Genomic DNA, 26,881 nt, shown 5'->3' with positions numbered 1-26,881 from the left:
TCGGCTCTTGATAGTCTAGTGGAGGACATACTGCTTTCCATAGTGTTTCTCTTCTCACTAATGGGAGAAAATACGTTTTTATTTTGATAGAGATCTTTGTTTTTCTTTCTGTTAGCATGAATTTAAAAAAAATGTTTAGGCTGTCTCCGGATCTAAGATAGGTGTTAGTATTAAAGGCCCAAGGGGATTTTGCCTGGGTGTGTGTGATATGCAATGCAGACTTTGATTTCTAGTTCTATTTTTTTCTAGATTTTTCTCGATGGCCCTTTCTGTACTGAATGTCATTAGTTTTGCAATAGTGTTTTTAGTGACCAAATTGTCAAGTGTGTTTCAGGACATTGCACTCTCGGCTGTTGCCACATTTCTTGGGAAAAATACATGGCCGGGCAGTAAAGAAAAGGAAAAATACTCCATTTGGAAAGAGGAAGCTGAGAATCTGTAAGTGAAGGGTCGCTGATGCTTTTAAGCACCAAGGGGGGCCCTCCTTCAGAATGTAAGTTGTGACACTTGGAAGGAATCGGGGCCAAGAATGTCAGGTCCTGGAAGGTCACATATTATCAAGTGTGTCTTAGAGCGTCCAAGGAAAGGACAGGTGTTTTCGGGAGACCTTTCAAATTTCAGAATCTCACTTTACAGCTGGAAGGACGTTAGATATCATCTAGTTTAACCCACTCACTTTTTCAATGAAGAAATTTGCACCAAAAAGACTATAACTTATTTTTGATTATCAAATTTGATTATCAGATTATCAAATCTCAGAATAGAGCTTGAATTAAAACCTAAATTTCCATTAAAAGGCTGCCTTGTCTCTAGAAGGGGAGATAACATTGAATTCTCTGAGCTGGAATGGCCATCCACAGACTGAATAGGAATGCCCTCTAGCAAGGAGGAGACCTTATTGAGGCTGAAACGACTGCTTCCTTTCTATTGAACACTCCTGATGGCTTGCTGTCTTTTCTTATTTTAAGCCGAACTCTGTTTTTCTTGTGGTTCTGAATTCTGCCCTCTGGGTCCCAGGAAACCGGGCCCAATCTCACCTCCGCTCGTCCTTCAAACATTTGAGAACAGTTGTGATATTTCTCCTTCACTCCTAGTCTCGTTTTTACCTGCTGGATCATCATCATTTGAATGCTCCGGCTTGTTAGATGAGACCCAAATCCTCCAAGCAGGACCCAGGTGGTCTCTGGGCTATTCCCCTGGAGATCTTCTGGGCTGACTCATGTTTTGAGTCAGTGAGGAACCTACCTAAGTACTATTCTCAAGTTGTCATCTCGCCTCCAAGATCTTGTCTCCAAGGAGATCATGTCAATGAAATTAGAGATACTGTTTTTAAAAACAAATAAAAATCCTCTCTTTCCCATTGACCAATCCATCATCCAATTTTATTATTTCCAGATTGTCCTTAAGAATATCCTAAGAGGGGGCAGTTAGGGGGTGCAGTGGAGCACCTCAGTCCAAATCCTGCTAAAGACACATTTCCTAGCTGTGTGACCCTGGGCAAGTAGCTTAACCCCAATTGCCTCAGCCAAAAAAATAAATATCATATGTGTGTGTGTGTGTGTGTGTGTGTGTGTGTGTGTGTGTGTGTGTGTGTAGAGTAAGAGACATTGTTAATTACTTTGAGACATTGTTAATGACTTTGAAATCCAGGTAATCATAAAGGATTAAAAAAAAAAAAGGCACCTGACTTTACTTTGTTGCCCTTGGGCCTTCATCTTTCTCTTCTATCTACAAAGATATAAGGGACACTGCCAAGTGTTACATGAAAGCTCAGGTCTACCATGCCTCCCTTACCCACTTGATTTGCCAGTCTGATAACCCTGTTGAAGAAAGGGTGTGACCTGTTGGGTTTCCTTCCTTGGAGCTCACAAGCCAGCCCATTAACGATGCAGGAAACAAGGGAGAGCGAGCACTGGGGCCAGATTTGCCATCCTCCAGGTTGCTGTGTTTTCTAAGGTACCCCCAAACAGGCCAATAGTTTGTTAAGCCGAGCCCCAGAAACCAGAGGATGTTTTCGTTATTTCTTCACTTCCTGAAGCTTCCATTCTTTTGTGAAAACACCTCCACTTGGCGGCAGAGAGGAAGGCATCAGTGCTGTTCTTCCTGGTTCAGTTTCGGATTCAAGATTTCCAAAGGTCCTGTAGCACTGCAGACCTGCCACAGTACCTAATAGCTGAAGGGCTCTTTAGGAAGCACAGACAGCCATACACTTGAAATAAATACACGGGCAGTGGCGGGCAAGTGGTGGTTGTCAGGATTGAGGCTCTCCAGAAGGAGAGGAAATACTTAAAGGAAGGAAGTTTGAAACTTAGCCAGTCAGTGAGTTGGGTGCCAATAAAACATTCTCTCTAGTAGTGGAGTTTGTTTTAGAGGAGTATGCCATTGAGTGGAGAGCCCAGAGTAAAGCGTTCTTTGAGGTTAGCTGCTTTAATTGTTCTTTAGGGCACAAGGTAACTGCGTGAGCTTGGGGTGGTCACTCACAAAGGAATCTTGATTTGTCACCAGTGGGGTCAGGAGAAAAGTGTGGGAGATTGACCCTGGTCAGCTCTTGCAGTGGAAAGTCAGATGGAAGCCTTTCCCTTCTTGGTCAAATAGTAGCATTGAAAGAGCAGAGATTCAGAGCAGAAGATCCACCTTGTGTCTGTAGAGCTAATTGCCATGTTTTGCACACTCAGTCACTGTCTTAAAAATGACTGTGCCCACCTCAAACCAACTGTCTGAGGCTGGATTTGAATTCAGATCTTCCAGACTCCAGCATTCTATCCACTGAGCCACCTTCGGGTGTGTGATTCCTTTGGGGTGAACACTTGCTGCGCCCTTTTGGGGCTCCTCATGCACCTTTGGTGTGCACCTGATTCACCTTAACTCACCCATAGCTCCAAGAAGCTCGAACATGTGCAGTGGCCATACTTACCATAGAGAATGCCAAATGGACGCTTGCCAAAAAGGTTATTTTATAGAGAGTGCACTCAGAATACTCCCAAGGTGTCAGAAAGAGTGATACAAGGATGCTCTCAAGGTCTCTCTTAAGTACCCTGGAGTTGATTTTGTGGCGTGGGAGACACTGGCACAGAACTGCCCAGTATAGCATGCCCTCATCAGAGAAGGGGCTGTGCTCTAGGAGCAAAGGAGAATTGAGGAAACACAAGGTGGTCAAAGTGGGAGAGTCTCCCCAAATGCTCATGGGAACTACCTGTCCGACCTGTGGCCGAGCATTCTGAGCCACAGTCAGACACAGGTAACTTGATTCTAACAGTGATGTCGTTTTGGTCCTTCTCGAGAACAAAGGATAGCACCCGGTCAGAAAAGCTTCTTGGCAGATGGACTGGAACAGATTAAGGGTAACTGACGGGCCTTAAACCTGATGGTGTCATGGGTGTCTGCTCCGAGCATGTGAAGACTTTCCCGGGAGAATGGGCAGGTGAGAGCGTTCTGTGACTTGAATCAGGAGCTCTCAGAGCCTGCTCAGACCCTGAGGATGCCGAGGTCGTCTCCTGCATCCTGGCCATCGCCACTTGGTCCGACTTGGCCTGCCACTGGACTTCAGGGACTCAGAGTAAGGTGGGGGATTTTTTGTAGCTGCTTCACTTAAATCCAATTTATGTGCAAGACAAGATAGCCTCTAGAAAACTAAGGACAAACTCCTACTCAAAATTCTACTTGTTGGAGATCCCTTTGGATTAACCAGCATCCTTTAAAAGTGGAGATAACCTTGCGGTTAATTATTCACATGTTATTGTGAATTAATTCAAATATTGCTTTCTTCCTCAGGACTGGCCAGGATGGGCTGTGCTGAAGGTTCTGCAGAGCCCTTTGGCCTGGGGGAGCAGTGGCCTTGGGGCCAGCCTGGAAGGTGTGCTCCTGCACTCCCTGGACGGCAGTGGGCAGTCATCACTGAGAATTGCTAGGGATCCTCCTCCCCCAACTTGTATATGTATGTGTATATACATGTATATGTTAATTTGGTCCTTACAAGAACCCTAGGATATAAAGGCTGTTATTATTGGCTCCATCTTACAGTTGAGGAAACTGAGTCTGAGAGAAATTAAGTAATTTATGCAGGATTATCTGGCTGTTGTGTGAAGCAGGATTTGAATTCCTGAATCCAGGCCTAAATGCTCTACCCACTGAGCTACCTCACTTTCTCATGGGATTGTTTTTCTGGGTCCTAATCCATAAATCCCTGGTGGGCTTGCCCTCTGGAAGGGGAAGGGTGAGAAAGATTCTATTTTAGAACTTGATCCATTCTGACTCTGTGCTCAGGGGAGGATTCCCTTCCTCCAACTCTATAGCCTCTTTACAGAGTCCAGGCCAATGCTGTTTGGCAATAATGCAGCTGCGTTGAGTTACGAGCATCTTTCTACCATTTATAATGTCATATAAGGGCTTCCTGAGGTCCAGCAAGGCAGTTGAGTTCCAGGTAGTTTGTAAGTGGGGGGTGTGTGTGTGTGTGTGTGTGTGTCTGTCTGTCTGTCTGTCTGTCTGTCTGTCTCTGCAGGTGCTTTATAGACATCATGGAAGATTTAGTGTGTTTAAGAACTAGATAGTTTCTTTTCTGAGAAAGTCTCCCTTTGCTTCTCTCCAGTTGTCTGGTAAGAAGGCCAGAGAGGAGGGAAGAGCCGCCCTTGGGATGGAGTTGGCTTTCAAGTTCATGCCCTCGAGGATCACAGATTCGAGGCTTGTAAAGGACCTTAGAGTCCTCCTTGACTTTTGTGTGCCTTCGTTGTCTGTTGTCTAGTGGGCAAGAGCCAGGGATGGCAGCGGTGCCCAGCCTCACTGATGACAGGCTCTGGCCAGCCAGGCTGCTTGGGCTGCTTGCTGCTTTCTTGTCTGAGATGAGCTCAGAGCCCTGAGGCCTTGGTGGGGTGGTCCTGGCAGGCCGGGATCCCCGGGGCTCTCCTTAATTTGGTGTCCTGGGATCTTTCAGATGTGGTTTAAGTTGAAAGTTTTCTTTTTGGTTATTGAACCTTGAACTTGGGGAGTCTGTCTTTCTTCAATCTTCAATCCCATTTCCCCAGCCCAGGAAGGAGAACTGGAGCTGTAGGAAGCTCCCTCTGTCTAACATGGAGAGGTCACGTGAGTCAGGAGACTTGAACCCCTGGTCTTTCTGTCTCCACTAAGCCAGCTTCGGTGTGGGCCCAGTAACATAAGTAGATAAAAGTAAGCCATTCCCCTCATGGAAAGCTGGAGTCATTTCTGTGGGGACAGTATGTGGAACAATATATAGCTTAATTCGGACATAGAATCAGAATTTTGAGCAAGCAGGGATCACTTCCCTCATTTTACTGATAAAAACCAAGGTCGAGTGGATTAGCTTCCCTTGCCCAAGGTCACTCACACAGCAGTAGAGCTGAATTTGAATCCAGGAGCTCTGTCTCTGACCTCAGTTTTCTTTCTACTCTATAGAAATTTGCTCAGAAAATCAATGTTTCACCCCCTTTTTTTTTTTTTTTTTTTTTTTTTTTGCAAGGCATTCTGGGTTCAGTGATTTGTTCAGGGACACTTAGTAGTGTCAGGTGTCTGAGGTCAGTTGAACTCGGGGCCTCCTGACCCCTGGGCCTGGGTTCTATCCATCATGCCCCCAGCTGCCCCAAATACAGTTTTGTTCTTTGTGCTTATGTCTGGTGCCTGCCACATCTCACATCTGCCGATCCAGGGTCACACAGCCAGCCTCTGCATTCGAACTCAGGTCCTCCTGACTCCCGGCCTGCTGTTCTATCCATGGCCCCATCACTTTGTAAAGTGAGGTGCACCCCCAGTTGAAAGCACAAGCATTAGCATCCAGCCACTTGCCAGAGACAATGAGTATTTTTTCTCCATTGAGTTTTCTATGCATTGGCAGTTGGGTTTCTCTTTTTCCTCTGAGTGAAAACAAAGCAAAATTAGTGAAGCCTAAATTTATCAAACTCACCAAGTTCAGTCATTACAGTGACGATCATAAGCAAACTCAGGGAATTCTAGTTAATCTTTCGGGGCATCTGGTCAGATCTTGTACAGCTGGTTAAGCGCCATTCTCCTGAAGCCCAGGGGACCGGGCAGTGCAGACGGGGTCCTCGACGTGTCAGCTGGCGGCTCCAAAGGAGTGCTGGCCCGTAGGCCTCTGCCGGGTAGTGGAATCGCAACATTTCTTACCTGGGACAGATGTCTGGGATCGGTGCATCTTATCCTCTTGTTTTTACAGATGAAGAAGTTGGGCTTCAGAGGGAAAATTCAGACTGGAAATTCAGGAATCAGGAAGATGAGATGGGAAAAGAGCTAGTTAAGCCATAGTTGCTGTTAAATTGAACCATGGATTTTAAAAGTTCATTGCAAGCCAGCCGTGTAACCTAGATTGTTTTTCAGTTGTGGCCAAGTCTTTGTGACCACTTTGTGGGGGGGCTTCTTGGTAAAGCTACTAAAGTGGTTTGCCATTCCCTTCTGTAGTTCATTTTACAGATGAGGCAAACACCCAGGACCACACAACTAATGACTGTCTGAGGCAGGATTTGTACTCGGAAAGGGTGGGGAGGCTTCCTGTGGCTCCTCACTCCACGCTCTGCATCACTTAGCTGTCCCTGTCTGGTGGTTAAAAAGCAAAAAAGGCAAATGTAGCCAAAAGTGCCGTGCCCACCTCTCGTCAGAAATCCCAGAGCCCTCTGGAAGGTCCTAGCCAAGACCTGGCACCAGCCCTAGAATACCTCAGCTCCAAGGTCTTGGGAGGGGTCCGGACGCTACCCCAAGAAAAGAGAGTTGGGGGTAGAGTGGAGAAGACCGAGGAGACACCCTTTCCATTCCGTTCTTGCTCCTTCATGCTCCTACCATGTACCGAGCAGCCCGACGCCAGAGGCAGAGACAGGGCCTCCTGTTCTACCTGCTGCAAACATAGAGATGAGTGTGTCCAAATGGGGACCCCAAGAGGTGACACTGGGGAGCAGCATTCACAAGAGAGAGGATGCAGCCCTGAAGCCGAGACTTAGATGTAGGGAAGGATTCCAGCTGGAAGAGACAAAAGAGGAGGGAGAGCATTAGAGCATGGAGGAATGCTAGGCGAGCGACGGGATGCTGTCTGTGGGAACTCTGTGTGAGGTTAGGATGCCGAGGGGTGCCAGCCAGGAATCCATCTTTTATCCTGGCTGCAGCAGAGACTTTCACTGGGGAATTCTGGGAAAGAGAGAGGTCAGACCAGGGAGGGATGGCAGTCAGGAGGCCGTTGCCTGAGAGATGCTGCGGGCCCCCAGCAGGTGGATGTGCTTGGAGTGAAGGGATTGGGCAGAGGGGGAGAAGGTGAGTTAGGCAACATGGAGGGTGGGAGTGGGTCAGACCTCTGATGCCCTTCCAACTTGAGGAGACATCAGAGTGGACTTCTGGGACCATCCGAGAGCCAGACCACATGTGGTATATTCCTGTGGGACACTGGGATATAAAAAAAAAGTCACCTTTTGGAACATAACCCATTCATAAGTTGTATGTTATAGGTGTTTCAGTGCTTACAGCAGGTGGCATTTAGACAAAGCATCTTGCAGATTTGGCCACACAAAATTCAGAGAGAGAATCCTTTCTTTGATGGATTGTCAGGATCGGAGCCACTATCTTCAGAAATCAGTTTAATTGAGGGCTAGTTTTATTGTAGCCAGAAGAGAATTGGACATTTGTCCAATTGTGAACTCACAATTACTCTTTACCTGGAATCTTATTTGTTAAACCCATTATGCAAATATACTCGTTAAGATTCTAAGATCTGAAGAAAGAGCCTGAAGGAAAGGATTTAAAACTTTAGTCTTATCAGCTCATTTTTCAGATCAGGAAACTGATACCCAAAGAGGTAGATCAAGTGACTTTCATAGGTAATAAGTAGCAGAGAAGGACTGGGAACTGAGGGCTTCTGGACTCAGCTCTATTATTTTCTCCATTATATGCTGGGGGCTTCTTTTGAGAATGGATTTTGGGTTTCACAGCCTTTCTTCCTCACTGAGTTCAGAGTACAACATTCAATTTTCAAATTCACTAGAGAGGAATTTGGCAATACTTCATTATTATTAGTATTATCAGCAAAATTTCCATTATTACAAAGTAATATAGATATGTCCCATGGAGTTCATTAAAATATGATCTTATTTGGAAAAAGGCCAATGTGAGTTACAGATCATTATAGGAAATGTAGTTTTATTATTTGTTTAAAAAGAAGGCTGAATAAAATGGTAGTTGGAAGATTTCTTTTTGTTCTAACATCCATCGTTTTAAGTTCAGTTGTGTTAAGTAGACATAAAGTAACCTAAAAGATTTGACTTGTGCTTTGATACTTAAGAATGGTTTGCTATGAGATTATTAAATTTGAAGTTCTTGAAAAGCATACTCTTTTAAGTAATTTAAACATTCCCCTAGCTCCATTGATATTTTTAATTTGCTAAGTAAATTCCAAGTTAATTAGGGTTGGATATTCTTGTCAATTGACCGAGGCCAACTTTGACGCTTCTTAGAAAAGCCTAGGAACAATTAGAAATGATCTTGGGTTTGGAAAAGCATTGCCAGTGTTACAAGCTTAACCTCTTCCACCATGTTGTAAAGGAGTCACCTCACCCCACTACTCTGGGCTTACTAGTAGTCTTTCTGGAGGACTACACTAGTTCAGCATCAAGAGGTTCACCATGCAACCTCGCTACTACTATTGGAGAGTTAATGAAGAATTCTTGACATTGGCAACTTCTGAAACAGGAAAATACAGGATGCCCTTTATTAACGTGCTGATTCTTTTCTGCTTTGGCAGTAATAGTGGCAGAATTGTAGAAAAGGCAATAAGGAGCTAAGAAATCAATTTTTAGATGATTGAGTGTCTTCCAAGAAGAGATTATTTCGCTAATCGTGCTTTTATGTCCAGTGCCCTCCTGGTTATTGGGATGTGCTTCTGGAGCATAGGAGACCCTTCGGAACATTTTTGTTGTAAACAAAGCTAAATTGAAAATGGTGGTAATCAATGGAAGGCTGACTTCTAAACTGAGTTAACAACTTGGGTAAAAGAATTGGTAAACGCTGGTTTCATCCTGCCTCCAAAGGTGATGGAAAGCATAATTTCAGGTGATATTTGGTTATCTAATGTGTGGCTTCTTAAACTGTGTTGTGTCCTCATAGGGAATTTCATAGCTGAATATGGGCATTGCAAAATTATGATTTATTATCAGTAAATGTTTGATTTGTATATCTATTTTATATGCTTGTGTACCTGGAATCATGGGGAAATTTCTTGGCTGAAAAGGGGTTGCAAGTAGAAAAAGTTTAAGAAGACCTGCTCTATTGCAGTACTTGTGATAAGTGTGATAAACAAAGAGCACCATGAAAATCACTGCAATTTAGATGCAAAAAAAAAAAAAAATTGAGAAATTCCACAAAGAATTCATTAAAACTCCCAAGCAAATGGACTCTCAATAGAAAGATAGGAATAAGGGAAGAGGGGAGAAGCAGAGGGAACAGAGATAGGGATATCTCTGTTCCCTCTGCTTCTCCCCTCTTCCCTTATTCCTATCTTTCTATTCTTGGCAATAGAAAATTCCCAATCCAGGAAACTTGCTACCCATGGAGGTCAGTCTTTAGTCTCTTTAGCAATTATGTCTTGAGAATGGTGTCAGTACCTCCCAAGGAAAAACTACCCTGCCTTGCCAAGGAGATTGAGGAGTTAGGACATTGCTTCTCCCACACCGTGGGAGGAAGAACAGTAGAGATAACTTTGTCCATCTTCAGATAATAAAAGGCAAGAAATAAACAGAAGGGAGATAGGATGTGGATGCTTAGCCCAGGGTCCAAAGGGAAAAAAAGTTTTTCTAGAGATGATAATGTCCTCTGGGTTCCTATTTGGCAGCAAACTTCCCCATATTGCCGTTTCTTAAATGAACCCTTCCCAGTTAGGCCTTTAAAGGGATGGCTTTGTTAGTTGTCCAGACGATGTTCTGCAGTTGGATAAATAGTGCACGGAATTGGTTGGAGAGTGTGCACACACCACGTGGAGGAGCTGGGCCCAGAATGGGAGAACAAGCACTCGTGGTGACTTTCATGGAGTTAGGCTGTTTGCTTTTTACTTCTCTCCAGCTTCTCCCTGATTGTTCCGTGCCAGTTCTTCCTGTGTTATATCTGAGTCATGGCTTTTCTCAGCTTCCCAGTAATTAAGATTCAGGCCCAACCTTGAGGGCCGGAGGAGAGGGGCATGGCGGGCTGGAGAGCAGCAGCACATTCCACCCTGACAGTGATGCAGTCGGAGGCTCACAGCCGGTGTAAGTCGGCTCAGTCGGCTCAGCGTGCTTTTAGGGCGCTCCCTGTGCTCCGTGCTGGGATACAGGTGGAAAAGTTCCCTGCCCTCAGGAGCTCCCAGGCTATGGAAGGAGATGACACGCAAACAATTGTGCACCAACAAGATCTGTATGAGGTAGACTGGAACCTGCACTAAGGGGCCCTGGGCAAGGCTTCTTGCAAAAGGTAGGATTTTAGTGAGACTTGAAGGAAGCTAGGGAGGGCTGGAGGGGGAGATAAGGAGGAAGACAAGTGAAAATGGCCAGAGTTGGAGCAAGGAGGCCGCTGTCACTGAATAGTGAGAGTGTAGGAGGGAGTGGGGTACAGGAAGAATGGAAGGGTGGGAAGAGACCAGCTTCTAAAGGGCTTTAAAAGCCCAGTGGAGATTCCTCTGAATTCATTAACAGATTCAGCCCAGTCTTGGAGCCCATGTCCCCTCCTGAGGTTTGTTACCTTTTTAGCTCCTCCTCACTCTGCTGATTCCTTGAGCTTCCAGGCCATTTCAGTCCCCAACACTTTTAAAGAACAGGTGCTCTCTAAGCACGATTCCCTCATTTTCTACTTTTAAAATTTTTCCTTTTGAACCAACATGAAAGACTTCATATTTATTCTTGTTGAATTTCCTCTTAAACAGGTTCACACTGTTGCTCTAGCCCAGTGGTCTGTACACTAGGACTTGGGCTGAGTCCTGCAAACTGCCTTTATTGGTATTAAATCCCCTGTTTTTGTGTTAAAACTATTCTTGGCTCCTCTGCTGGGGAAGCCGTTTGCCAACCCTCCGGTCTGCTCTGGCAAAATCCTTTGGAAGACAGACTTCCGTGGTTGGTGTATTAGCCGTCTTGTCTGGTTGTTGGTTATCTTGCGGGACACGGTGTGGGAAGGCATCCGGAAGTAATCTTTAAGGGGGGAAGGTGGGAGACTGTCCCATGGCTCAGGCACAAAGACCAAGACTGACTTGGTGGCAGGGTCTGCCAGTGGAGCAGCATCGTCCAGTCATCATGAAAGACTTCATTTTGCTCTTCTTGTTAGCTGCCGTAGGCCCTGACCTTGTCGGTGTGCAGGGAACAGAAGAGGGAAGGGGAAGTCAGAGGCGGTTTCTGTTACTAAGGTCAGGGGTCCTTTCTTGGGCATCTCTTCCTGGATGTCCCTGTCAGCGTCCCAAAGTCTGTTGTCTGAAGTGGGATTTGTTAGCTTTCTCCTCTCTGATTCCTCAGCCTCGGTCACTGCTGACCCCATCCCTCCTCTTCTCTTCCCTTTATTCCAAAGAGCCGAGCAAGCCCTGATTTTTGTCGGTTCTGTGTGGTGACATTTCTCCCTTCTACTGCAATCCAAACTATTCTTAATCCATTTTTCCCTTCCATTGCAAGCCACACTATTACTCTGTCTCGGGATAGTCGTACAGTCACTGTCATCCCTCCAGTTAATTTTCCGGGTTTGGAAAACCAGTCTAAATACCCGTTTGTTTTACCTTTCTGACATGGAAGTCCGAGCGTAGCCTTTCACCTTACCTGCAGGGAGCTGGCCATATGAAACCTTCAGTGGCTCCCCACTGCCCGCTGAAGCTCCAAACTCCTAAAGACCACAGGTTTCTTCTCTTTTGTTCCTATTTTCGGGATTGGTGTCTATGGGGATGGGGAATGGGGAATGGGAGGGACTTTGGACTTGAGTTTACATCCTGCCTCTTGTCCTTATTACCTTTGTGATCTTGGGGAAGTCATCTCTCCGTGCCTCAGTGTCTTCACTTAGATGAAAGGCTTAAGGTGGCTTATAAAGCTCTTCTAGTTCTAATTCTTTCTAGATCTAGTTTCTAAATTCCTTCTTCCCCATCGACATTTTATTTTATGGCACTTTTTCTGTTTATTGCACTGATACTTCAACGTGTATATTGTATAGTCTGTGTGGAGACTCTGTCCTTATCCATTGCACTGATACTGCAGCGTGTGTATTATATAATCTGTGTGCTGTGTATTCAGGAAGGCAGGGAATGGAGCACAGAATATATGCAAGGGAACAGTTTAGAGTTAGTCCTTAAGGGGGAAGTGGCTGGAATGCCAGACTTAAGTTGGAATGAAATTGCAAAAAGAGGAGCCTGGGAGCAAAGGAAGCCCATGAAATCTGTGCAGAAGAATTTTTATTGAGAGTTTGCTGAGAGACAGCCACTGTCCTAAGGGCTGGAGGGAGACAGGGGTAGGGGTGACCAGGGAAAGGGTTTTGGGCCTGGGGAGTTACGAGGTTGGTGGCTGAAGTTAGAGGGGAGTCGGACCCTTTCCAGAAACTGGGGTCCTATTTATTTAATTGCCATTCCTAGGACAAGAGATGGAAAGGCAGAAGCACGACAGGGGAGTTGTGGTGCTGGGGAGAACCTCTCATAGAATAGAATAAATACAGTCTTGTCCCAAGTGGGAGAGCCAGAGCCGGGGGGCGCTCCTCCCACTGGGAGGATGACTGGAGGATAACATGGCAGAGGGGTAAGGGAACCCCACAGAGAGGAGAGGGCCGGCTAAACAGATGGTTCTCTCTGGGGGTCTCCGGTTCTAGCCTGTTGGGCCCATCTTCTGTGGGGTTCAGTGTTTATCAGTTGATAGGTGTATTTTACTGACTCTGTCAGCACCGAGCCCCACAGAAGTTGGAAAGAAGATGGTGTTCAGGGTCACTTACATAGTATTCCGTGGCTGGGAAGCTATTTCTGATTTAAGCCTTGGCATTCTTTAATTGCAGAAGGCTGGGCAAGCCATTCAGCTTTTCTTTGCCTCCGTTTGCAGAATTTGAGATGGAGAAGCGGTTTCTTTTTCTCAGTGCAGCCATTGCCACCGAATTCTGCCTGTGGTGAGCGCCGAGTGGTTTTGTGTCGGAGCGGCTGAGGCGCGAGTCTGGCAGGGCGTTGGGCTTATGGGCTTGCTGTTGACTTGGCAGTTGCGTGCCCATTATACTCATCATCGCCTTCTCTGTTTTTCAGTGCAGCAGAGCGGAGTCCGGCATTGCGCCTACCAGGCTTCGAGGCAAAACCTCTACATCGATAAAAACACAAAGGTTATTTGCCAGGGTTTCACTGGCAAGCAGGTGTGTACGTGCTGTCAATTTTCTGTCCTGGAGGGATTGGCTTAGTTCGTTTTTTTTCCCTTAAAATTCTTGAGTGATGATTTCCTGTTCTCTTTTGTGCACTATGTGATAACAAAGTATTCTCATCATCTCTTTATGAGGTGATGTATTTTCTTTTATTTTTTTGCTGAGGCAATTGGGTTTAAGTGACGTGCCCAGGGTCACACAGCTAGGAAGTGTTAAATGTCTGAGACCAGATTTGAACCCAGGTCCTCCTGACTTCAGGCCTGGTGCCCTATCCACTGCGCCCCCTATCTGCCCTGGGTGATGTATTTTAATCGTTATGGCATCTTCGTGCTATTTCATGACCCGTAGAACAACATAATCTCCAATTCTGTGGTTTGGAAGCTCTTTTTTACTTTGAGATTACGTTAAAAATTAAACACATTGTTCATTCATGAAGATTTAAAAAAATCAATTTGGATGGAATAATATTTCTCATAAAATGTCATTCCTTTCATTATTTGAATTTTTTTTTTCTGAATTGCTTCTGGTTTAAAACGTGGGTGACATCATTAGTTTTTCCTTTTCTCCCCTCTCTCCCTTTAGCCACAATTTTTTGTCAGTAAAAGTTGGCTTAATCAACAGCATTCTCAGCTGTAACTCTTTTCAGTAGCTTTTTTATACATTTATGAGGCAAACAGTTGCTGTTCAAAGCAGTGACCCCCACCCCCAAGACAAAACAAGATCCTGAAGTACCTTTTGAATCATCTGTTTGAACCAAAAAAAGAGGAAATTAAGTTTGGCACCTAAGCAACAAATACTGTATATCTTCCAGGCCAGGTATGTAAGAGAGACAGCTGCTTGAGAATCGTTCTCTGCCCTCTAGGAGCTTACTGTATGTACCACAGGGGGAAGGAAAGGAAGTGTACATACAAATAACTTGATAAAAGCATTTTATTGTGTTTTAATTCCCTGAAAGCAGGTGTTTTGTCACTCTGTCACCAAAATGTTGGATTAACCAGAAACCTCCTGCTTCCTAGCCACAAAGTGTGAGCTACATAGAAAACTCCTATGTGGTTATACTCCGGCCAGTACTTGAGGGCTTGTGATTTTTTGTTCTCTGCACAAAGCAGCACAGATGGCAGCTTTCTCCAGTTTTATTGATCTTGGAGAGTCATTGTAGCTGAAAATTTGACATCCTGTTACCAAACAGCCAATGAGCCTTGTCCCACCTTTGCTCCTCGAGGGGAGACGCCCACCCAGAGTCCCAGGCTGGCCGGGCCAGAGCTCCTGCAGGGCTTCAGCCGCAGAGCAGCAGGGGGTGGTCGTGGGCCGGGAGTCCTTCCCTTGAGCATCACTTGAGCGCCGGCCCTAGCTGTGGGGCCCTCTCAGGTGGTTCTTGGTCCGGACAGTTAGATTCATTGTCTCCATTGTGGTCCATCGTTCCTGTTCACTCTAGGCTCACGTTCAGCCACTGAGGGTCTTAACTGTCCTAGTTACTATTTGTTCATTCAGAAGCTGTTATGTGGAGGCGATGCTTTGGTTTTAAATTTAAAGCTTATTTCCGCAGGGACTCTGCGTTTTTGTTTCATCTCAGCTCATTAGTTCTTTTTTCTCAGGCACTCATTGTTCCACATATGAATGAGGGAAAATTTTATTTCTTAATAGATACCCAGCAATGCAAATTGCCAGTGGCTGCCAACATTCATTTCACATATTGACTTTTATGAGCTGCTAAAACTGTTGTGAAAAATGTGTAGTAAAGCCAAAATGGGGGGTTGTTGTTAACTGTTTGCTGGTCTGGGGAGGCAGAGGAGGTGGACGCCCCTTTCCTGAGGTCAGCCTAGCCTGGGAGCACGGAATCATCCTTGGGGTCATCTGAGATTTATGCAGGCGCCTGTGGGAGTGGATGAGAGCATCGCAGGCCCGAGGTTCTGCCATGAGTTCTAGGGTCTTTGGCAAGACACTTGACCTCTCTGGACCTCACTTTCCTTTTCTGTAAAATGAAGAGACTGGACTAAATGATTGTAGAGATTTGTCCAGGTTTCTTCTTACACAGTATCTGAGTCCCTGGCACACGGAGTGTCTTCATCCTTCTTTTCTGGCCCAGATCTGCAGCACTCCTAATGCCAGTAAAGATCTTTGAGCAGAACATCCCAGAACTTGTGGGCTCTCCCGGCTCGGAAGCTGGCTCTCCTCTCTGCTATGGGCTCACCTGGCTTTTGGTTGTGGCCAGTCTGATGCTCCTGGTCCTCCAGCCACATTTCCTAGCTTCCCAGCACTGAACTTGGGAGCTCAGAAGCCCTTTGGGTAGATGGTCTCAGGGATGAATTTGGAAAAGATAAACCCTGTGGGTGGGTCCTGAGCCAAGTGCCCTGTGTCTTCAGCTCGAGTGCTTGGGAAAAGCACCGTCCCTGGCACAGTGCCGGGTGGCCGGGGCAGCAGCGTTATTAGAGAAGGCAGCCTTTCCCAAGTAGACTTACTCCTTAGCATCTCACCTTTATGTGCCTTGAGGGGAGCTTGACTCGAAGGACAGGGCACGGTTAGCCTGGTGAAGAGGAGCTCGGGCACATGGCTGCCTTCAGCTATTAAGGTGACTGCCTCAGAGGGTAGAACCAGGAGGGACATGAAGGCCTGATGTCAGGATAATCCTAACTGTCCACACTGCCACAGGGTCACTACTCCCAGCTGAAGAACTCCTGAGCGGGCTGAAAGTGGGGAGGCTGCCTTGGAGGCCATGTGGACATCCCCTCCCCTCACTTCATTGGGGGCCTGCTTGGAGGCTCAGTGAGTTTTGGTTGGGGTGTTCTAGGCCAGGGGTAAGCCTAGAACTTTCATCTGATCTCTAAGGTCCCTTCTAACTTTGGGATTCTATTTCTTTGCCTTTCTAATTAATAAACTATGTATAAAATTATTATGTGAGATATATATATGTAACTATTTGCAAACTAATTAAGGCCATATGTTCCTGATATCAGTTCATTAATCATGCTTTAGTTTATTAGTCATTTCTATCAATGAAATAATGTGCTTTGACATATCATGAGTATATAAATTTCAAAGTTTGGAATTCCCACTTTGTCTAAAGCATCTTATTTCTATTGCCATAGAAATATGGCACAAATCATTTTATAATGATACAAACAGCATTTGCCAGACAAATCTACATTTTATTTTATAACTTTTAGCAGTAGTTATTGTGGGACAGAGATCAAAGGGGTGATTTGGATCCCTATATCTACTTCAGATCCCATTTTACCCATCAGTTTCAATATTTTTATTTTTCTGGTCTTTTCCACTGCCAGTAACAGATAGCTATGAAATAATGTGCTTAACATATCATGAATGTATAAATTGCAAATTTTGGAATTCCTACTTTGTCTAACACATCTTATTTCTATAGTAGCACCAATCTCTTATGATAATACAAATAATATTTCCCAGACAAATCTGAATTTTACCTTATAATTCTTATCAGTAGATATCAGTAGACAGGCTGATATCAGAGGGGTGATTTGGATCTCTAGATCTACTCCAGATCTCATTTTATTCATCATTTTCAACCTTTTCATTTTTCAAGTCATTTCTACTACCACTAACAGACAACAGTGTGGACTGGTTTTTAAATTCATTTCCTTCTCCTTTCCCTGTCTCTCCTAGAAAAGGTACTCATGGGTAATAGAATACCCAAAGGTCCCAGCAAGAAGATGTAGGGAAGAGGCAAAGGACTTGGATATTCCACAGACTGGTTTCTGAATTATTGAGAATTGACTTTTTATAAATTTTCTCTATCCAAAAGTCTTAGTTTTTAAACAAAAATCTCTTTGCAGTATGGGATTTCCCTTAAATATGTTGTTGTTAATAATAATTGTTAATTGTTTTAAAATGTTGGTCATGTTGTTAATATGAACAGTTTTATTCCCCATCGTGGACAAAATAGCAGTGTTTATTTGCCCATTATCTTTGAGAAATGAACTGTGACACACATACATTACACACACACACACACACACACACACACACACACACACACTGAGTTTTTCTGTGTGGACAGTTTTTCTAGATGCTGAAAGTACCTGCAAGTATCGGAACTTTTATATAAAAAACATTTTGTGAATAGAAATCTTCCTCAAATATATCCCATAAAGTGATACTAGGATTTCCCCCCTCTCCCTCTCCCTTCCTCCCCCTCACACACACTTAAGGAGTTTGGGCCCAGCAAGTTTCTCTAAGATTTGTGTTCTGGAGTCTTGGGGTAGTTGGGAAGTGACCTTCAGATTAATGACACTGCTGTACTTAGACCTTTGGGATAACAGAGAATTGATGTTTTTAAAGTGAAAATAGGGATTGGCTATTCCTCTTTTAATTATCAGTATTTCTGTGGCAAAAGGTCTAAAGTGTACTGGGCTATGTTTGTTATTCTTGGGGCCTTCAGCTTTCCCTTTATCAAATGTTTTGTGTCTTGTTTCTCCCCCAGGGAACCTTTCACAGCCAGCAGGCATTGGAATATGGCACGAAACTGGTTGGAGGAACAACGCCAGGGAAAGGAGGCAAGACACATTTGGGCTTGCCTGTCTTTAATACTGTGAAGGAGGTAAGGAACACTATAGCTTGGCTGGGAGTGAGGTTTTGTATGAGGAATCGTGTCTCTGTGGGAAGATCACTTTCCACTTGCAAGAGAGAGAGCTAAGAATTTGGGGGTACTGAAAACAATTAGGTTTCGTCTTAAATAGACACAAGAAACGGAAGTCATTTTGAAGGCTGTCTGGGGTCCTTTCCCATCCTGCGGACACTCGGTCACTCTCAGGGATTTCCTAGCTATTGGGAAATGGAAGTTGGCCCTTTTCCTAGAAAGGTTGGGGGTTGTAGGTGACCTATAAAAGAAGTGATTTCATCCTGCATTGTTGAGAAGGCCTCTTCTGTACTACATTACAGGTTGCCAGGGCCCTCCAAGGCTCAATGACTTATCTGGTTGTAGTTGAGACAGAACTTGAACCCAGGGCTTTCTGACTGGATCCGCTCGCTAACCTCTGGGCTACCTTGCTTCTCCAAAAATGTCAATTGTTAGCATTTTTACTGTGGCTTCCTTTGGAGATTTATGTGACGAATCTCTCCTTTCCCAACTCGAGAGCTGTGTCTGACCCTACTCTGTGCAGAACAAAGATGGTGTTCCCAACCCTATTCTCCCTCACCTCCAGCCCCTCATCCACCCCTATAATAGGTGTATGGGGAAGCATAATCCAGTTTTGGGGCAGGGTCAATCCTAAACAATTTCCCCATTAAATATTCACAGAAAGACTCTGCTAGGAGATCAGATGACTGTTAGCCAGGCCCTTCGATGAAAGATTTCTTAATAATAATAAAGCAATAGTAGTAGTACTACTTCTAATAGCAGCAATCATTTCCGTAGCAAGCCTTTCCTTGTAATAAAGATTGAAAAAAGAAAGAAAAAGCAGTTCAGCAAAACTAACAAACAGGCTGAATAAACTGTGTTCTCTGCAAAGAAAGGAGACAGTTGCATTTTCTCTATTCTGTATCCAAGTGTTATTAAAAACTCAACAACAACAAAAAAAAAAACACAGAATTTTCACATGAATTCTGATTATTCTATGCACAAGTTCTGTTGCTTGGGCTGATAATCATAATTCTTATATTTAAAAAAAAATCAACCATTGGGAATATTTTATGTTTACCAATTGAAAATTCATGCCAAGAAACATTAACTAAGCATTTATAGAACTCTTCTTCAGGCTCAGGGTATGCTGACTTGGATAAAATCCTAGCCCTTGCCTCATGGAGCTTAAACTTTGGGAGGGGGTGTCATTGCCATTCCTAGAGGCCTTGCCAACTCACAAATAACAGTTATTGAGGTTTGGAAGGCCAGAGTGGGGCTTACAAGAGAGTCTGTCTTTCTGTCCCTTTCATTGTGTGTCTGAAGAAGAGAATGGAAAGTGGCAAGGTCATGGGGCCGTCGTGTGTCTGGGCCCAAGGGGTCTGTAAGATTCACAAAAGGAAACTTGGGCTGTGAGGAAGATCTCATTCCTTCTTCAGTCCCCTGGATATACTAAGAAGTGTTGGCAAATCCCTTCTATTAATGATGATGGCTAGGACCACACCTGGGCCTTTTGGCCCCAGGCCCAGTGCTGTCTCTGAGGGACCCTCCACCAGCCTCCCCGGGCCACTTCCCTCCCAGCCAACTTCCCACAATTTGTGTTTCAGGCCAAAGAACAGACGGGAGCCACGGCTTCCATGATCTATGTGCCTCCCCCCTTTGCTGCTGCTGCAGTGAAAGAAGCTGTGGAAGCCGAGATGCCGCTGGTCGTGTGCATCACAGAAGGGATCCCGCAGCAGGACATGGTGCGCGTTAAGCATGCCCTGCTCCGGCAGGGGAAGACGAGGCTGGTGGGCCCCAACTGCCCTGGAGTCATCAATGTAAGTAAGGCGTAAGCCGGGATTTAGCCTGTTGTGAGGCTTGCTCTCTCTGAGCTAACCTGAGTCTTCGTGTAAATTGTTTGTAATTCTTGGAGAGTATCAGAAACTCTTTTCTGAAGTGTTTGCTTCTGTTTTACTTTCCTTAAGCCCGGGGAATGCAAAATCGGCATCATGCCTGGCCACATTCACAAGAAAGGAAGAATTGGTGAGTATTGAGAGCTCTCTCCTGTTTGTTGTTTTTTTAGTTCTCAGAATCCTAAAGTTTGAAAACACAGAACCTTTAAAAAACTTTATTTTATTTTATTTTTCCAAACACATGCAAAGATAGTTTTCAGCATTGATCTTTACAAAATCCCTTGTTCCAAATTTTTCTCCTTCTTCCCCCTCCCCCTTCCCGAAGACAGCAAGCAATGTGATATAAGTTGAACATGTTCTGTTCTTCTAAACATATTTCCATATTTGCCATTCTATGCAAAAAAAAAAAAGAAAAAGAAAAAGAAAAAAAAGAAACAAGCAAACAACAACCAAAAAAATGAAAATACTAGTTCTGATCCACATTCAGTCTCCGTAGTTCTCTCTCGGGGTGCGCATGGCTCTTTCCATCACAAGACCATTGGAACAGGCCTGAATCGCCTCATTGTTGAAAAGAGCCAGGTCTGCTCACTTCGCTTAGCATCGGTTTCCTCTAAGTCTTTCCAGGCTTTTCTGAAATCAGCCTGCTGATTGTTTCTTTTAGAACAGTAATATTCCATTACATTCAAATACCGTAACTTGTTCAGCCATTCTCCAACTGATGGGCATCCACTCAATTTGAGATGGAGATTTTTAAAACCATGATATGCTTGATACCCTTAACCAATGGAGTTTCCTTAATAGCTTTTAAAATTTGTATCTTAGTCTTTTTTCTCTTAAATCTCTCTTCCCCTAGAACTCTTTCTTGTAACAGAAAAAAAGTCAACAAAACTATTAGAAACACATGCTCTATTAAAATGAGTCCAAAACCATAGTGTTCATACTCCATTCAGTTAATGCTTTGAAGGTATAGAGGTAAAAGGGTCAGATGCAATCAGTTTCTGCCTTTGGCGACTTTTAGTTTATGTATGGACCAAGCCATCATTTTGGTTAGATTTTTAAAAAGAAATTTTTTTTGAAACACTCAGTCTCTCTTCTCTCACCCAGGCTGCAGGTGCCCTGGCCCCTCAGGCAGCCTGGTGGTCCGCTACTCCCAGAAGCTCACCATACTGGTGTGTGCTCAGTGCAGGCAGGCACCCATCAGTTTCCACCTCCCTCAGGAGAGGGATTGCAGTTTGGGGCTACCATAACTGATTGTCTTAGTTTTTTAACAATAAGATATAAGTAGAAAGTAAGCTTTTTTGAAGGTAGGGACTGTTTAATTTGTGTCTTTATATTGTTAGTGCCCAGTAAATCTTTGTTGAATTGAAGTTTTAATCTGGAAATTAAATGCAGTGCTTGATTCCTACCAAACCAGAAAAATATGTTTAAGGTTCTCCTTCCCTTCCTTTACTGAATCCAGAGTTGATTAAGTACTACTTAATTCAGGAAACCCTGAATCGTCAAAATAATGGCCTGTAGCTTGTGAAAGAGTATATGGGGGTGGGTATGATTGTGCTCCATGTTTGGTAATACCGCTCAAGCCTTTTCAACAATAGTGTCTCCTGCATTTTTGGGACATGGGAACATTTACTTTTGTTTTCTCTTGGTCATTTCTCTTGTTTTCCAGTTATCACTTAATGGCAGGGATTTCTGGGTACTCCTAGCCTGACCCTAGATTGTAAAGCTCAGTGTTCTCCTTCTCAATGTTTATTCAGAATAGTTTGCCTCTTCCTCTTTCTGGATGCCCTAGACATTCTCAGAATGTTTAATGAGAATTTGCTGGTCCTTGCTTAGGTCTTCTAGTTAAGAACCAAGATTTTGTTTTGAAATTAGTCAACTCTTTCTAACAGTGAGATGATTGATCTTGTGATGAAAGCCATCTACTCCCAGAGAGGGGACTGTGAAAACTGAGTGTGGACCATGACGTAACATTCTCACTCTTTTTGATGCAGTTTGTTTGCATTTGGTTTTCTTACTCATTTTCCTTCCTTTTTGATCTGATTTTTCTTGTGCAATAAGAGAATTGTAAAAATATGTTTGCACATATTGGATTTAAGATACATTTTAACATGTACAACATATATTGAATTGCTTGCCATTTAGGGGAGAGAGTCGGGGGGGAAGGAGGGGAAAATCTGAAGCACAAGGCTATGCAAAAGTCAGTGTCAAATTGTAAATTGTCAGTGCAAATGTTTTGAAAATAAAAAAGCTTTAAAAAAACAAAACAAAACAAAGAAATTAGTCAACAATACACATTTTAGAATTCCCCTGGAGGCAGTGGAATGGATGTGGTCCCAAGGAGAAAAAAGAAGGGCTGAGGCCGCAGCTCTTGGGCTCATGCTCACTCGGAAGGGATCTAACAAAGAAGATGGAGTTGGGAGGAGAATGAGGAAGGGTCTCTTGTGCAAGTATCTTGTAAAATAGGTCTAAAGGAGCAGACGTTCAGCCACAGCCACTTCTAAAATGAAGGTTATATTTTCAGACTTTGGTTTCATTCATAAAGGGAATTAATTCTAAGCAGATTCCCTCCATCACTGTGAGTCGGAGGGTTGCATGGGGTGCTGAGAGGTCAGGTCACAGGCCGTGTGGCAGGATTTGACCCCAGGTTTTCTGGCCTCTGAAGCAGATGGATGTTCTCCAGTAGTACACCTTGCCTTTGTAGGGGTCAGTAACTGGATCTAAGCATGGAGATGGTACACTTACGAAAGAGAAGAGAAATGTCTCCTCTCCCATCCCGAGGGCATTTGCACCTTCCTCTTGCTCTGATGACCATACCCAGGAGATCAGACCCTCCTCTCCCACCACGACTCAGTAACTTCAAAATTTCCCTTTTATCTCCAACTTAATGTCTAAAATCCTCTGTTCCCCATTCCAAGCCCTTCATGACCCAGCCCCCTCCTAACCTTTCATCCCAAAGCCTGATGTCTGGCAGCGGGAGATTGATGAGCCTTCCTGCAGATGTGTCTAAACTAATCTGGCTGGAATTTAATTGTGCTGGAGTGGAATGGGGAGACTCGAGTTTATGTTGATGGCGACCGAGTAATAACACAACACATCAGTAATGGAATATCGTTGAAGAAAGCAAACGGCCTCCAAATGGGAAGCATTTAACTTGCTTCCGTGCCAAATTTGTGGGTTCTATTACTATGGCTTTTTTTATGAATGTATTTTTACTGTTTAAACTCTTGAGGGAAGACAGGAGAGTAAACTACTGTACACAATTACTCTCATTTTCTGTTTTTCTTAATTTGCAATTTGCTTAAAGCATTAAACAAACTACTCGGAATCTGCAGCTGAAAATCCGCCAGAAGAATAAAGTCATTGGATTAGCTTCCTATGACCTTTTATCTGCAAACAATAGCTGCAAATGCACATGTGGGCATAGGCCCATGCTGGGTAGATATTCTCTAGAGGAAATCAAATAGCTCCATAATGCTTTAGAACTGGAAGGGACCCCGAGACCCCATTGAGGAAATGCCATCTAAAGCTGGCACGGACCAGGGTGCACAATAGTATGTGGTGACATGAAACATTCAGTGGCATTTATTGAGCTTCTGGGTGTGTGTGTATTAGCCCCTCTACCTGCTCAAGCCATCCCATTTCATTGCATCTCCTCCAGCTGATTGTCCCTTCTGTCACCCCCATTCTGTCACTTGTTTTCAGTCCTTGCTGCCAGCAAACCTACCCCTGTCACTTCCATCTCAAAACTCCCTTGCTTAATCCTTCCATCTCCACTAACTTGCCCAGTATATTCTCTGCCCTTTGGGGACCAGACTCCTTAAGAAGGCCACCTGAGCTAAGTGCCCCCACTTTCTTTCCTCACTTACCTCTTCACCCCTTCCTGCCTTAGCTTCCAGTCTTACCTGAAACTGCTCACTTCAGAGTTATGAATGGTTTCTTAAGTTGCCAAAGTGAACAACTTTTTCTCAGTTTTTAATTCTCGTGGGCTTCAATGAAGTCTTTTTCACTGTTGACCCCCCTTTTTCTCCTTAGTACTTTCTTCTTTCCAGGTTTTCAGGATGCCCTTTTCCTTGTTCTCCTCCACCTCTCTGACCACTCCTTTTCTGTTCTTTGCTGGATCTTCTTCCAGGTCATGCCCTTCTAGGTGTAGGTAGCCCTTTGGTACCCTGATCCTCTCTCCTACTTTGGTGATTCCTTCAGCTTCCATAGAGTCTGTTACTATTTTGATGCTGTTGGTTCTCAAATCTCCCTTTCCTGGTCACCTCCAGGATCTTATAACAACTGCTGTTTGGGTGTCTCAAGCTGGATGTCTAGTAGATGTCTTAAATATTTCCAAAACAGAACTTCTACCTTCCCCATCATTATAAAGGATCCTTTGTAATGATGTCATTATCTTCCCATCCCTCGGGCTCACGCCATGGGAGTCGCCCTGGACTTGTGACTTTCTCACTGCCCTTATCCAAGCTGTTGCCTTGATCTCCCCCTGCCACATATCTTGAATATGCCCTCTGCCCTCCTCTGACAGTGGAGGCCCCCATCATCTCCCTGCTGAACTATTGCAGGGGCCCCCAAAGGGGTCTGCCTGCCCCAAGCCTCCTTTTTCTGCCATAAAAGTGATGTTCCTAAAATTAAGGTCTCATTCCCTGAGAGGAAGACCAGAGAGGAGAAAGACCCATTTTTGGCCTGAGCAGGTCCATTCAGCTTCAGGGAGGGGATACTGTTTTATCTGGACTTTAAAGGATGGACAGCAATGGGACAAGAGAGAAGAATGTAGGTCTGGGAGAACAGTGTGAGGGAAGGCAGAGAGGTGGGGGAGAGTAGTTGGAGGAGACTTGTATAAGACATACTGCAAAGCCGTAATGATCCTAGATTGGCCAGGGCTTCATGTGCCACACAAAAGAGTTTGGATGGTAGAAAGTCACTGGTTTTGAGCAGAAGATAGAAGGGAATGTGTCCAGAAGTGTGTGAAGGGTAGGTTGAAGAGGGAAGATCCCGTAGATAAGGGAGAATTGTTAGGAAGCTGTTGCCTGGTGGCAGGGAGACTGGAAAGGAGAGGAGAGATTGCAGCTATATGTAGCATTCTATATGACTGCAGATGAAAGGGGAAGAAGAGGGACAGATGGAAGCAAAAACTAGTTAACTTGGGTGGGGACTGGTGAAGGCAGAAGGAAGAAGATATTTTAGGGACAGTTTGGGACAAGGCAGATCAAAATGCTGGTGGGATATTGTTAGGGTGATATGTGTTGCGCAGATGGAAAGACTAGGTTAGATCTAGAGAAAGAGATTTGGGAGCCAGCTTTGTAGCCTTGATAGTTTGAACTCTTAGAGTGAATCAGATGGAAGATCTTTGGGAAAGAGGAGGACCAAGGCCAGCAAACTGGTAAATACCCTCAGGAACAGTCATCTCCAACTGTCCCTAGAGGGTAATATTGTAAGTTGGGAGATCCACCAACAGCGTGAACTTGTGCCCAAAGCAACAGGTGGTTTTGAAATGGAAAAGAGAGGCTCATGAGTGTATCAGGCTGATGGAGACTATCTTGCAGTCCCTTTTCAGAATTCAGGCTTGTGAGGATTGTTGAATTTGATAACGTTTCAGATCGTCTGGACCATTGTCTACATGGTTCTTAAGGACCAGCAGGAACAAGATCTTTTTCCTAATTTGGCCAATTTTCTTTGATTCAAGAATCTGAAATCATGTGTACCAAATGTCATTCAAGGGAAATGCTAATTAATACCCATATCACAGCACCAAGTGACTGTCAAGTGATTAATGGCTGTGCTCTAGTTAAGAATATCAGTGTGCTCATTCTGAGGGGGTGAGGAAGACAACTTCTCAGTTTGATGTAAATTCTGTTTGTCTGGTGATGGCGTTCTTGTAGTTACAGAGTCTGCCCCATGTTACACAGACTGAGAGTTGGAAGGGCCTTTAGAGATCATTTTGTCCAATACCCTCATTTTGCAGATGGAAAAACTGAGGCCCAGAGAGCCTGTGACTTGCCTGAGTTCTTGAATTTGCTCGACATACTTGCCAAAGCCCAGCCTTCAGGATTCTATTTTCATTATACCAAATGTCATAAGTAGAAACTACCCATAAACCATATAACTAGAAATAAATGAATTTGATCACATCTTCTGCTTGCCATGTTAATCTTTATGTTATGATTGCCACTCTCAGTTTTATATCTGTGGGGAGTCCCAGACAGAGGAGGTTTTTTTCTGTATGTCTATGAGCTTAGGGACATCGCTCATCTCCCCATTTTTTATCTCGTTTTTAAATTGTTTTGTAAATAGTGGCTTAGAACAAATTCTCTGCTTTATAACTTCATGTGTGGGAAAGGAAAGGACATCCAGCTCTCCTTTGTGTCTATGGGAAATGAAGCCCTTTTATACATGTCCATTGTCTAAAAGAAGTAAGACCTGAGATCTAATGGAGATTGGATAGTGAGTCTCCCTCCTTGATTTTTTTCCTTTCATTTTTTATAGTTAGTTGCTTTTTTATTGTGAAGAGAGACGGAATAGGTGGGTGAATGTGGAAGGGTTAGAAAGAAGCTGTTCACAAATGTGGTTGTCTTTTTGAAATTTGGAGGTTGTCTAATGCTGGGGATTTCTGGGTATCCCCATCCCACGCTGACTGCCTCGTTTATCAGAAACCTGGATTCCTGTTCCCTTTGCTTAGTCTGTCTAGCTTTTAAGAACCTATAAAGTAAAAGCATTTTTCTTGGAACACAGGCATTGTCCTGCCTCATTTTGTATCTTTCCAGCTCAGAATTAGTGGTGGGTTTATTCCAAGGCATATTTGTAGAATAACTGGAGTTAGTATTTTATAAAAGCCAGCACATGCTTAGTGTATATGACCTCTCTCTAAGAGATGACTCTAACATCCTTTTTCTGGATTCTTGTTCCTTCAGGTATCGTGTCCAGATCCGGCACCCTCACCTATGAAGCAGTTCATCAAACAACCCAAGTTGGCCTGGGCCAGTCATTGTGCATTGGTGAGGAGATTCCCAGTGAAACTGCAGTTAGCTGATTGCAGTAGAAATTAGTGACTTGGGCATGTGATAATCATTCCATTGTGTAG

General features: G+C 44.2%; 1 protein-coding gene across 1 annotated transcript in view; it reads left to right on the top strand.

Annotated features, from left to right (window-relative positions):
- The window catches only part of SUCLG1 (succinate-CoA ligase GDP/ADP-forming subunit alpha), a 35,283-nt gene that overhangs the window by 2,404 nt on the left and 5,998 nt on the right, over positions 1–26,881 (top strand). Inside the window, exons 2-6 of the mRNA XM_074285604.1 lie at positions 13,211–13,314; positions 17,774–17,890; positions 19,516–19,728; positions 19,876–19,933; positions 26,712–26,795. Coding sequence (XP_074141705.1) covers positions 13,211–13,314; positions 17,774–17,890; positions 19,516–19,728; positions 19,876–19,933; positions 26,712–26,795 — 576 coding nt within the window. The remainder of the gene's footprint in view (positions 1–13,210; positions 13,315–17,773; positions 17,891–19,515; positions 19,729–19,875; positions 19,934–26,711; positions 26,796–26,881) is intronic.

Source organism: Sminthopsis crassicaudata, chromosome 2, assembly GCF_048593235.1.
Source record: "Sminthopsis crassicaudata isolate SCR6 chromosome 2, ASM4859323v1, whole genome shotgun sequence".
Classification (NCBI taxonomy): Eukaryota; Metazoa; Chordata; class Mammalia; order Dasyuromorphia; family Dasyuridae; genus Sminthopsis; species Sminthopsis crassicaudata.
This window is presented reverse-complemented; position numbering and strand designations above follow the sequence as displayed.